General features: G+C 36.3%; 1 protein-coding gene across 7 annotated transcripts in view; it reads right to left on the bottom strand.

Moving 5' to 3' along the window:
• pih1d1 (PIH1 domain containing 1) overlaps positions 1–11,624 on the bottom strand; it is a 24,671-nt gene extending 13,047 nt beyond the window's left edge. For 3 of the 7 annotated variants that reach the window (XM_088091175.1, XM_088091170.1, XM_088091176.1), the window contains exons 1-4: positions 7,444–7,595; positions 5,300–5,386; positions 2,864–2,921; positions 2,580–2,768 (exon numbers count right to left, since the gene is read on the bottom strand). In XM_088091175.1, coding sequence (XP_087947301.1) covers positions 2,580–2,768; positions 2,864–2,921; positions 5,300–5,380 — 328 coding nt within the window. In that variant the 5' untranslated portion in view covers positions 5,381–5,386; positions 7,444–7,595. Of the gene's footprint in view, positions 1–2,579; positions 2,769–2,863; positions 2,922–5,299; positions 5,387–7,443; positions 7,606–11,367; positions 11,431–11,543 lie in introns of those variants that run through there. The other 4 variants (XM_088091171.1, XM_088091173.1, XM_088091172.1 and 1 more) reach the window with 4 other exon arrangements.
• Positions 11,625–12,648: the final 1,024 nt, after the last annotated feature.

Genomic DNA, 12,648 nt, shown 5'->3' with positions numbered 1-12,648 from the left:
GGGATGTGTCTTCACTTGTGTCTTAAACCATCTGTGCCAGAAGTTTGACATCATGTTTGAAGATTTGAGCCCACAGGCCTCGACAGAGGGGAGGCGTTCCCACAAAGCTTTTACTTGTCCTGCAGTACTACAATGTTTATTTATTACTGTAAATCACCAGGAAGGCTGCTGCCACAGAAAGCATCAATACGAACATCACAAAGTGTGTTATAACAGGCAAAATGTCTACCATAACTTATATTTTTAGCTGTGATATATATCATCACACTGTAACAGTTTTTCACACTGACTCTGAATACACAGTTACGCCCAAGAGGGACACAACTGTGACGTCTTTTCTTAAATATTTGGACAATTAATCTTTTTCTGTTTTATTGTTCTGAGTTGCACTGGGACCAAAAACATGTAAAAGGGTCTGGATTGCTTTGTCTCCACAAAATCAGTCAATTTCTATAACAAGTTCATCTGTTCATCCTCTCAGTTTGTCGTTGATATGTAAACAATGTCCATTTCTCCCATTTCTCTTGACATTTTTCCTCTTGAGTTCTTATTCTGTAGGTTAATTGTTCCATGTTATATATTTCAGCCACAATTTCCAGCCATTCCACTTGTGCAGGTGGTTCAGCTTTAAACCATTTCCTCGTAATGGCCTTTTTACAGGCTGCCAACAGGATTTTTAACAAGTATTTATCTTCCCTTAATATAGTACCAGCTGCGAAACAACCAAAATACAACACTGTACACGATTTAGATGCATCATAGCCCAGAATCTTGACAATAGTCACGTGAACATCTCCCCAAAACTGCCAAATTCCAGTACAGAGATATAATATATGTGAGTGAGTGATTTGCATTCACTACTCCACACTGTCTCCAACATGGTTGTGATATATACTGATATTTACTCCTAACGTTGGGTGTAATAAAATATCTAATTACATTCTGCCAACAATGTTCTCTCCAAGCACGTGAGGATGTAGTAGATTGTTGTGTTTTCCAAATATTCAACCAATCGTCTTCTGAAACATTTATTCCTAATTCTTTCTCCCATTTGTGCTTTATATATATTGTATTCCCTCTTTTCTCCATTAAATGTTGGTATATAGTAGATATTATTCTGTATTTCTTTGAATGGTAGACTCAAATTATTGTTCTAACTATTCCATTTTTATCTAAATTCACGCTATGTTTTATTCTTCTGTCAAAATAATCCCTTAATTGCAAATATCTGAAAAGATCCTGATTGTTTAATCTGTAATCTTGTTTCAGATCCTGAAAACTTAAAACCTTTCCATCTTTCATAATTGTACATAATGCTGTTATACCATTAGGAATCCGTTGTTTAAACCTCTCGTCAAGAGTAGTTGGGGTAAAATGTTTATCATAGGCTATCCATCTAAGTAGACTGAGTTCCTGTTCTCGGCTGTGTTTTCTTACCAACTTAAACCACAGTTCTAAAGTAAATCCAGTTACGGCATTTAGTTGTTCAAGCAGGTCCATTGCTGTCTCTCTGTCTGCAATGAAACTTTGAATTTCACGCCCTTGTAGATATCGTTCTAGGCTTTTCCATTTTGCTTCATAATCCCTAGCACACCAGCAGATTAATGGTCTAATGCACTGGGATTTTTATGAACTGTTGCTTGATATAAAACGCTGCCTGCATGCAGGATTTTTGGGGACAGCAGGTCAAAGTTGCACTGCGCGACAATGAAATGGAGGAATAAAAAAAACTTTTCAGGTTATAATTGTAACTGTTTAAATTGTGGAAAGGAATATCAGTGAAACTATGAATTAAGCTAAAATGAAAAAATATGATTTTCTCAAGGGACAGGGATGAAGAGGGGGTTTGACCATCACCAGCTGTTTACAGGGGATACTGTTCATTTATTTGGTTACTTAATATTTATTTTATCTTTCTGTAAATAATAATGTAAAACTTTTGATGTTTAATTTTGGGGTACGTGTGTATGCATTAAGAAGGGATCAGATTAAATAAGTTTGTACTTCTCTCTCCTTTTTCTATATATAAACCAAGTCATCATGTGTTTGACAATTGTTCTGCTTTGTGTTTTTTTATCTGTAAACATTTTTTTCTCTCTGCTTGTTTGTAAAATTATTTCTCTATTTTCTATCCTAACCCTGAGATATATTTGATGTTTTAAATATGGCCTTGACATCACTTTATTCTCCCTGTAATTAATTGTTTTACTACCCAAGTGATTCGGATGTGGAACCTCATTTGCCACCGTAGCGTTCGTCAGCCTTTTGTTGTGCATTTTGTATGACTACAGGTGTAGTTTTGAAGATTCAAATAGGATCGAAATGTTGTCTTAAATAAACTTGTGTGGCACAGAGTGAGAGTGCAGGCGATACCTTTTTTCTCACGTACACATTTTAGGGAATGTCATCCATATTTTCAACATAGACCCGTCTGTGCACACCTGCCTATGTAGGCCAATCTTAATTTCTGAATAACTCGCCCTTTAAAGGTTCTGCATGTAAAGTTATAAATATATTCATAGTTTTTTTTTTTTATTGCCAATGGGTGAACAGGATGTAATGTAACTTTGGTCACGTACTGTTGTCGACTTCTGTGTGTGGCTCGCCGAGGCTCATGGGAACTCTGTAGCCGCTGGGATCTTCTGACTGGAGCAGCTCCAACAGCTCCTCTCTGGAGAGCTCTGGTGGCAGCGGGACGGAGTTCGACTGACAGATGTTGACGAAGACCTTCTGCTTGTCTGGCTCTGAGAGAGTCTTCACACACATGCCTGAGAGAAAGAAAAAAGAGACCAACAAATGAAGGTGATTACAAAACACATACAAGAAATCAGATCTGCGATCAAGCTGAGGTGCAGCTTCTTACCAGGTTGTGGTCGTATTACTTTGGAGTCTGGATTTTCAGTATGTATCTGTCCCATCGTCTAGAAAGATAACAAGCAGTTTATTTTACCCTTAAGACTTAGACTTAGGACGGTTTGGTGCATTTTACACACTTTTCAGTCTTCAGTTTCAGTTTTTGCAGCTCAGCTCCTACAATAAGTCTAAAATACACTGTGGAAACTAAATAGTTACATTCAGACTGTTCAGGTCCAAAAATGCTCCATTGAAACCCATTCAAACTGACATTTTTGATCCCACAGCCATCAGAGCAGAAAAACAGGACTTGTATTATTTCTGGGTGTCATTCTGGGCTTTTGACTCTGAATTTGTCATTTTCACTATTTTCCACCCGATGAGGTCATTTTGACCATATTTGGCATATGGAGGAAATACAAATATTAAAGGGTTACAATTCTGAAAATTAATGAATATTTGATATTCATGATTAGGACTGATGTTGGTTAAAAAAAATAAACTCAATAAAAGCAAAAAATCATACTATGGTATAATATTTTTAAAGCTTGATTTTGAAAAATGCATTTTGTGTGCAGAGCAAGTGTGATATTATAGCAGGCTGTAAGGGTTAAGTTTACAAATGTTTTGCAGACCCATAAGACAGTTTTACACATATTTAACTACATGAAAAGAAAAATGCTTGATTTTCAAACTGTTTATATAAAGCAAGGGTGCTAAAAAAGTGGCAAAGGAAATTAAAGCTTTGTCAGAAAAAAGAAATGCGCACTAATGATCTGAGGATGACGAGGCAGAGTGAACCAGATAAAAGGTCAACAGTGTGGGAGAGATTTCTGCATGAAGTATTATCTTTTTTTAGTCTTATTATTTCCAGTAAATCACACTCCAGAGACAAAAGAAATGACCCAACAAGTTCCCTGGCTGCATTTTAACCTTGCTGGACCAGAAGTTATTTCATGATTCATGATCAAAAGTAAACTATATAAAAGTTTAAGTAGAAAAGGCTGTTTTGTTCTTGAGCTTCATCTAAAAAACAAACATGGGCTGTTTCTGTGGCATGTCACAGGCACTCTGTGTTTACAGGAAGACCTGGTTACGAAATCCTTCATGCAGCTCACTCTCAGGCGAAATGGATCCTGGAGAGCCACAGAGCAAACATTTCTGCTCAACATCTATCTTTATATCATCTTACAGACTGAAAGAGAAGTCAGGTTCCAAACGCCACGAAGATAGTTTTCATCTTGTGCCCCATCATGAATGAAGCAAACCCTCTATCGATTTATCCTTTACAGGAATAGTTTGACATTTTGGGAAATGTATTCATTTGTTTCTTGCTGACAGTTGGGTGAGAAGATTGAGAACTCAGACATGGAGCAAATAAACAAATTTAGCGACATCGGGGTTCCCATACATTTTTCTCGGGCTGTCAGTGTCAACACGATAATTTAAATTGCTGGCCGACATTTCTGTCTTCAGGAGGCTGTCGGCTGATGCAAATCATTATTATATATTTTGGTCGGATGGTTTATATCAATGCAATATTCTAAACTCCAGGAGCATGAAAAACAACTACAACTCACTCACTCAACTTATGAATAGACATAGTTCATCAGATATATTTTACAGAGAAATTTAAATATTCCCTCATATTACAGCAAGATCATTTCACCAATACATGACTTTATACCTGATAAAACCAGCGCTGCCAACCATGTCATGCAAGCTTCTCAGTGAGGGGGCAGAATAATGCTGGAAAGTTAGGCTAAATTTTGCAGATGAAAAACCAGCATGGTCATTTCTATAGGAGGTCCCTTCATCTCTGACCTCCACCAGATATCTGAATGAAAATGTTTTTTTTCAGATATGCATGTGCCCCTTTATGCTGGTCCCATGCTGTCATTTGATTCCTGATCAAGATGATCTGCTAAGAACTGTGTTGAATTGTAAAAGTGGACTTCACAAAGTAATGGAATTGAAAAAATGTCCGCTTTAATTTTATTCGAACGATCGTATCGCTTTGCACATATAATTTTCAAGAACAAGCTTTATAAAACATTATTAATATACACTAATATTATTTTTTACTTTCATTGAGTTTTTTTTTTTTTTTTTTTAAAGCTTTGATGGCTGTGGGATCAAAAATTGTAGTTTAAATGGGTTTCAGTGGCACATTTTTTGCACTTAACAGCATGAATGTATGAATGAATGGAAGCATCGTCCTATCAAATAAATAAATTCAAATTCGACATGGTGATCTCCATAGACGAGGACCTGCTCCGTATGTAGATATAAACATCTCATTCTAAGGTAACAAAAACACAGTGATTCTCATTTTCAGGTGATTTTACACTTAAGAAAAGACACTTTTATGAGTATTATGTTCCATTTCTGACTCTATATCCTAAGCAGTGGACCTTTAACCTAATTCACTTGAAAGTATTGTTACCTGTAACAGTAGCTGTTGGTACAGCTCCTCCTGCTGCTGTAACTCCAGCTCAGAGTTGAGGAGAGAGGAGTCTGTCGTCATAGCTACCTGCAAAAAAATCAGTTTTTTTTAATCAATAAATAACTTTCATTACCAATAATCTGAAGTTCATGTGTAAAACTACAGAAATTTTTGGCAAGCGCTTTTAACATTTAATCAGTTGTGGTAATAGTAATTATTGATATCAACAGTTGCTTTATGACCACACAGAATATAATTTTAACTCGTCAAAACAATAGTTTTGATTTGTCAAAAAGTCCACTGAAGAAAACTAAATCACTTGTCAGCCCTACTGATTAAATGTTCAAGGGGCTTGCCATAGGGAATGTCCCTTAATGCCCCTTTTCTTGCAAATGCTGTTTGGCTTGTTTTTTAAGATAATTTTACTTTTTACTTTCTACTAACTTCTTGCAAATTTTTGGGCCATCTCTTGATTAGTTGCTTGTATCTTCTTCCCTCGTTTTTGACAGAAAGCAAGCAAATTTGATTCGTATTCAAAGGGTTGAAGGGAATGTTAGAGTGCACAAGGTAAATAATTGGGTAATTTATTTTTTGATGATTTGAATACTACAGGGGGTATACTATGAAGCAAGATGAACAAAGCCACTTTTGACACTTAGAAATGATTGATTGTGTGCCACCTGCTTCTGCCGTTGTAGAATATTAAACTGTATCACAGCACAAAGTAACACTGCTGCTTCAATTCAGAATAGAGCTGACAGAAAATGATGTATAGTGAATGTGCAAGTTAATATGGGCGATCTAATTAGGCTGTTGTGTCGCTCCGTTATTTCTAATGTGACAGCTGATCAGTCTGCAGCTCAGCAGATTTAAATATTATAATCAATAATCGTATTTAAGTCAGACATTGTCCCGTAATGACGGAAACTATTAATCACTTCAGCTTTTGGACAAATCAAAGTAAAATTAATTTTATAGACTGAATAATATCTGTGATAAATACAAACACACATATCTATCAGCTGTTATATAACAGCGGAGTAAAAACAGACTTCAGCTAATCAGAATTAAGCATATAAAAATAATAAGTGGGGACTGTATTGTATGATATGAAGGAATTATATCACATTTAATGTGAAATTAAATCATTCAAGCTTCTTTTAGAGCCACTGAGGACAAACTGAGCAGAAAACACCACACACACACACACACATACAAACACACACACACACACACACACAAACATACATTCAGTCGTTCAGTCAGAGCCACAACCAGCATCTCTGATGAACTGCAGGCTCCTATGGGGGAAAAACAAAAGCTTTGCAATGCATAATGATAACTGCGCGGCTTAGTAAGGAGGCATTTGTGTAACATTACGGCTCATCAAGTAATGTACGAAATGTACGAAATGTGTTATTAACGTTTTCGGTTCATATGATGACACTGATTATGAGTGACGCTCTTTGAGGAAGATGTGAAGGACGCTTTTCAGCTGATTTTAAGCTGAACCTCTGACCATAACCTGCTGCACACCAGATTAAGTTTGACACATAATAAGTTACCATGGTGATCAAAAGCGAGCCACCGTCGTTCCTGGATTTGAACTCAACAAACCTCGCCAAGGCACTCATGTCTTCGTAGTACAGTTTCTCTTCAACACGCGTGTGCAAACATATCTACGTTAAAGTTAACATTAAATCAAGTTAATTAAGGTTACATGTCACTGAACTAAAGTGACATTTTCACAATAAAACAGAATCAACAGGTGGATAAGATTTCCGTGTTTTTCCTCACAGAAACCGGACACCTGCGTGGACGCTAGCTGTCAGTCAGCTAACTAGCTTCAGTTTGCGTGTTTTTTTAGTCCAGAAAAGGTCGTTTTTCTATCACAGATCACCAATACGCACATAAACCGACAGAAACTAACGTTAAAGTTTAGTGAATGTTTGGTGAAGGCGGTTGTCTTGGTTACATGTTGTCTCGTGAGGTGTTCCTGTCCACGGCAGTTAGCTTCGCTTTAGCTTCCTAGCAGAGCATGCTAACCGACTAGCTTCGCGCTTTGTTTTTTCAAATTAAATTAATTTCCTCTCTGCTGTGTTTACTCTGTGTTTAGTGTGTGTGTGTGTTTCATGTTTGTTTACCGTGTTTATCTCCTGTACACACGTAAATAAAGCCGTGTTTACCTCTCCTCCGGTTAGCGCTGTGCACTGTCGCGCGCCGCTGTTTGACTCAGCAGCTCTACGTCACTTCACTTCCGATACGGGATTTTCGAAATAAAAGCGCCATGAATCCGTTATCAGCTGACACAATAAGAGCCTCGAGCTCGGTCTCTCTTTATTAACTGATCTTTGGAAAATAATTGAGTTTAATATATTTGAATGCTTTACTTGTTTCAAAACCGGTTTTACAGGCTTATATTGCTACTTTTTCTAAACAAGAAAAATAGTCAAATTATGGGTTTCTTCTCAAAATGCACTCATAAATCATTTAAAAATAATGACATTAAAAATAATAAAATTAAAAAATAAAAAGACTTGGATACTATTTTATGTGTTTTTTTTGTCCAATCCAATGTAGAGAATGCTTAATGCAAAAAAACACCTAAATGTGAAAATTAAAATAAATGTTTTTCACATACTTTTGTTCAACAAAAAAATGGCAGATTTTTTAAATATAATTAACTTCTTGCTTTGAGACACACACACTTACAGACATGTATGTATGTAAAAAACTAACTAAAATCACACCATTTGTCATAGCCAGAAACTGTGCTTTAAAAAAAAAACAAAATAAGGAACTTTCTGCGCTCATTTAGTGGCCCAGAATTCCTAATGGCTGGCCTGCCTGTTGTGTGTCTCCATGTGCTGCTCATTATTCTGTTCCCGAAATGTGCAAATTTAAAAGTATAATGTAACTTTTTCTTCTGCAAAATAGGGCTTTTGTTTCCATTTCTGTCTCCTCTTTTTTCGGGCAGAACAATTCATTCCTGGGTGACAAAGCTCTGTTATCAGCCTGATGAATATCCTCGTGGGCTTAAAATCCATCTGCCTGCGGCTCTGCACGCAGTGTCGCGACATTATGGCAGCAGTTAGACGTGTCTTTGTAACTGACTGTCATCCATCAAGCTTTAACTGTTATGTTATCATTTGTAGTTTTCCAAAAATGTCGAATTTCAAAAGTCAGTTATGTCTCTTTCATTGTCAGGGGTCGCGGGGGTGCTGGAGCCGATCCCAGCTGAGGGCGAGAGGTGGGTTACACCCTGGAGACATCAGCCGACCACCAGTCAACAGGCTGAAACTGGCTGACAGAGACATTTTCACCAACCCGCAATTTAGGGCCCATTTGACTGGCAACAGTTGTCGCATGAAACATTAAACTTTTTAAAGTTTTTTCTTGTCAACTTGCTCATTGCCTTCTCTCTTTTTTTAAGCCATTTAGCTGATTTGTTCAGGTTTAAAAGGGTTAACAGCTGATTGTTTGGAGGCCCTGAGGATTCAGTGACCTGCAAACTGAGAGAAAAACATGCAAAAAGAAAAAAACACAATTTAAAAAAAAAAAACAACCGACACACATGAATGGCATTATGAGAAAAACAAGCAACAACCTCCGAGGGTGGAAAAGGAAGTGATTACCTGCCAAAAATTAACTGCAGCAATTCCTCTAAAGACCAACTTCAGAGCACAAGAAACGTGTGTGCAGCCTGGTGAATTCACGATTGCAGTTCTTTAGATTTAAAGGAATAGTTTGAGATTTTGGGGAATTATTTGGTGTTTTACTGCTAAAGACAAAATGTTCTTTAATGGAGGGTTGTGTGAGAATCGCTGTGCATTCGATATTCAGGCACCAAAATGAGTTGCAGTGGGTTGTGGTCAAACATTATGTGATTTTCAGAGCAGAACTGCACATGGATATTAGTCACAGTTGTAATTTGAACTTTGCTGCCTTGGAGAAGGTTCTGCTAGCATGTGTTGACCGAAGCAGTTGGAGGCTTTTTAATAAAACTGCCAGGAAATGTCCTGAGGCCCGGACCTGGCTCTCAGCCCAGAGGCACTGAGACACAGGGACAATTGTTAGGGGGTAATTAGTCATTACTGTCCTTTTCTCTGCTGCTGAAGCTCTGCAGCTCTGAGTGCACTGCAGAGTGTTTGCGCTGCACGTCACTTCTGGGAAATAACCAACTGAAATAACAAGCTCACGTCTGTCCCACTTCCAGAGCAATTTTTTGGGACTGATGCCCAGAGAAGGCTGTCAGCTGCTGGTTAAGTGGGGAGACTTTAACAAGCTGATAATCAAGCTGCACAATTGTGTTTTTGTCTACTCCAGGTCCTTAAATAAATTGGATTTCACTGCATGTGCATGTCTGTCTGCAGCTGCAGTAGGTTTAGTTATAAAGAGTTTAACCATAATTAACTTTTTTTTAAAGAAGTGAAAGAAACTGAAACTATTTCACCAGAAGACAAGTGTGTTAAGTGGAGGCCGTTAAAGCTGCTCCAATCAACATTTTTATTTATTTATCTGTCTATAACTTATTCTATTTATTGATTCACGATTGTGTTTTGGGAAGTCCCCTAAAACAGCTCCAATTAGTATATATTTGAGAAAAAAAAAAATTCTTTTTTTATTATTCATTTATTCATTATTGATTTGAAATTATGTTTAGGGCACTCCCTAAAACCAGCTTCAATCAATATTTTTTTTAAAATAAAAGTTATTTGTTTTTGTATTATTTATATATTCATTATTGATTTATGTATTTAGTTATTTAAATTGTGTTTAGGGCAGTCCCTTAAAGCAGCTTCAATCAATATTTTTTAAAAAATTAAAATTAAAAAAATATTAATTAAAAAATCAAAAATAAAATGTATTTGTATTTGTATTTTTTTATGTATTTATTTATCAATTTATTGGCTTAAAACTGTGTTTTAAGCCAATAAATTATTATTGATAAAGTGAAACAATCAAAGTAACAATAATAATAATAATGAATGATAATATTTTCAATATTGGTATAACATTCACATTATGCCATGATATTGATATTGTTGATGATTTTCTTTTTTTGCTACCGTGGCGCCGCACACCTCCATACACAACATAATGTGTACAACCATAACAATACATTTCTTTACATTTTGACATAATAAATACATTGCAAAAAATACCACACGGGTGAAATAATGCGGACGCCAGGCGTCGCTTAGATATTCAGTTTACTATTCACAACATAACGGAGTACACTTATCTCTGAAATATGCTGCAAACATGATAAATATATAACAATCTTTCTTTCCTAAACATATGCTATGACTCCTCGTACTCAGGGACGTCTCATGGACAATTTTGAGGCGGTTAGACCTCAGCAGACGGAGGCTGAGTGGAAACTAACTGGACAATTTTAAGTGGACGACATAACTTTCCATGGAAGTCAAGATGCTTTGCGAAATAATCAAAAGTAAGAGCACAAAACAATGCAATGCAGAGGCGCCCTTCTGGCAGAAAATACAGTGAATTGTTTATTACTGCGCGAAAATGCTTAAAGATGACTGTTGAAATTTATAATGATATAAACAAATCCACTTGGAAATATTAAGAGTTGAAACGGTGTCTATTTTCACTTTGACCCTTTGAAACCCGAAGAAACTGGCTTGGTTTCTTTCAAAAACATGGAAAGAAAACAATAAGCAATGACAGTAGCGGCCCACTGAAATAACACGCAGGACGCAGAGAGCTTCGACTGGTGTTGTTTTAATCGTCTCCTCTCCTCTCACCACTGGCTGCCGACACTTTCTGTCACCTTATGACACCGTGAAAACTATGAAAACTGACAAAAATGCAAATGCTGTGGTGTTATATCTCAGAAAATAATACATAAATCGTGTTCACATTTTTAACTTAATAAACAATCATTTTTAGTAAACTCACATAATGAATTTTACATGAAATAATCCGTTTTAAACAGTAATGAATTGCAGCTCATATGTAAATAAAAAATAATAACAAATTCTCTTGTCTTAAATCAATGAAACACTCGTTTCACAAGGAATACACCATTAGTCTCATCATACCTCCTTCTGCTTGAGCTCAGCCTGCTGCAGCCTGTCTTCCACACACACCTCGCGGTAACACTCCTTACACAAGATATACAAAACACAAAAAAACGCGAAGCGAACCACAATAAAATAACTTTCTACAAGTTCCAACACAGCATACAAGAAGTAAATAGTTCGTTTGCATGTTTTACCAGCTCTGAAGCAACGTGAGCATGTTGTTTTCTGAGATGGGAGCAAGAAGTCAGGCTTCGCAAAACAGGAAGTAGCGAAGTACGAGCGGCGCTCTTCAAAATAAAAGCACAAAAATAAAGTGGCAGAACTAAATATAAACAAAATTCACTGCCATTTACAGACAGAAGAAGCCATCAAAAAATAGCAAGGAATTTGTAAAAAAAAAAAGAAAAAAGAAAATTTGCAAGACAACCTGCCCACCCCCACCCCCACCCCCCAAAAAAACAAAAAAAGAAACAGAAAGTTTAAAAAAATAAACAACAAAATGACCTGTGAAAAAAGTGCTTAGATATTATCATTTTAAATATGTAATTATGATGAGCTTTTTTCTTTTTTCCGTTAACATTTTTTTCTTTTCTTTCTTTTTTTTAATTTTAAAAATAATTTCCTAAATCTACAGATTTTTTTGCAATTTGTGGAATATTTCTGACCAAGTTGCTCATTATTTTTTTTCCCTCATGTTTTTGATAGAAATCAATCTGCTCACGGTCTTGGAAAGCGTCTAAAAATTACACAAGAAAAGTGATGTGGCTCCAGGTTTCAAAGGGTTTTCAAAGGCTTAAAAAGGAGTTATTTCAGTAATTTGTGACCTCACTCTTTACCTATAGGCTCCATCTACCGAAATTTCTCTTAACCACTAAGATTATTTCTGCCTTTAGGGCAGCTCCTCACCGTCCTTACACTTCAGTCTGGACATTATTACTCAACACTAAGTGAATTTACAAGAATCCAAGTTGAGTGCATAAAACCACAGCACCATTATTTAACTGGATCTTAAAAAAACAAGCGGAGCACCATGTTTGCTGAATGGTTACACATGGATGAAATATGAATGCATTCAAAGACTAAAAGCACCAAATAAGCAGGACGAGACTGAATATTAGAAATTATTCCAAAAATAATGAGAAGCAGATGGGATTAAAACACAAAATAAAACACTTACAATTATGAAATGCTCCGAAAAAGGAACCGCTAAGATAATAAAAATGCTTCTGGAAGGCAGAAAATACAGTTAATTTATATCAGATGGAACCATTTATACACGTCTGAAGAACATACTGTATA

This window comes from Plectropomus leopardus, chromosome 18 (assembly GCF_026936395.1).
Source record: "Plectropomus leopardus strain MGB_pleo_1.0 chromosome 18, ASM2693639v1, whole genome shotgun sequence".
Classification (NCBI taxonomy): Eukaryota; Metazoa; Chordata; class Actinopteri; order Perciformes; family Serranidae; genus Plectropomus; species Plectropomus leopardus.
The sequence above is the reverse complement of the archived record's forward strand: the minus strand, read 5'-3'. Positions and strand labels throughout refer to the sequence as shown.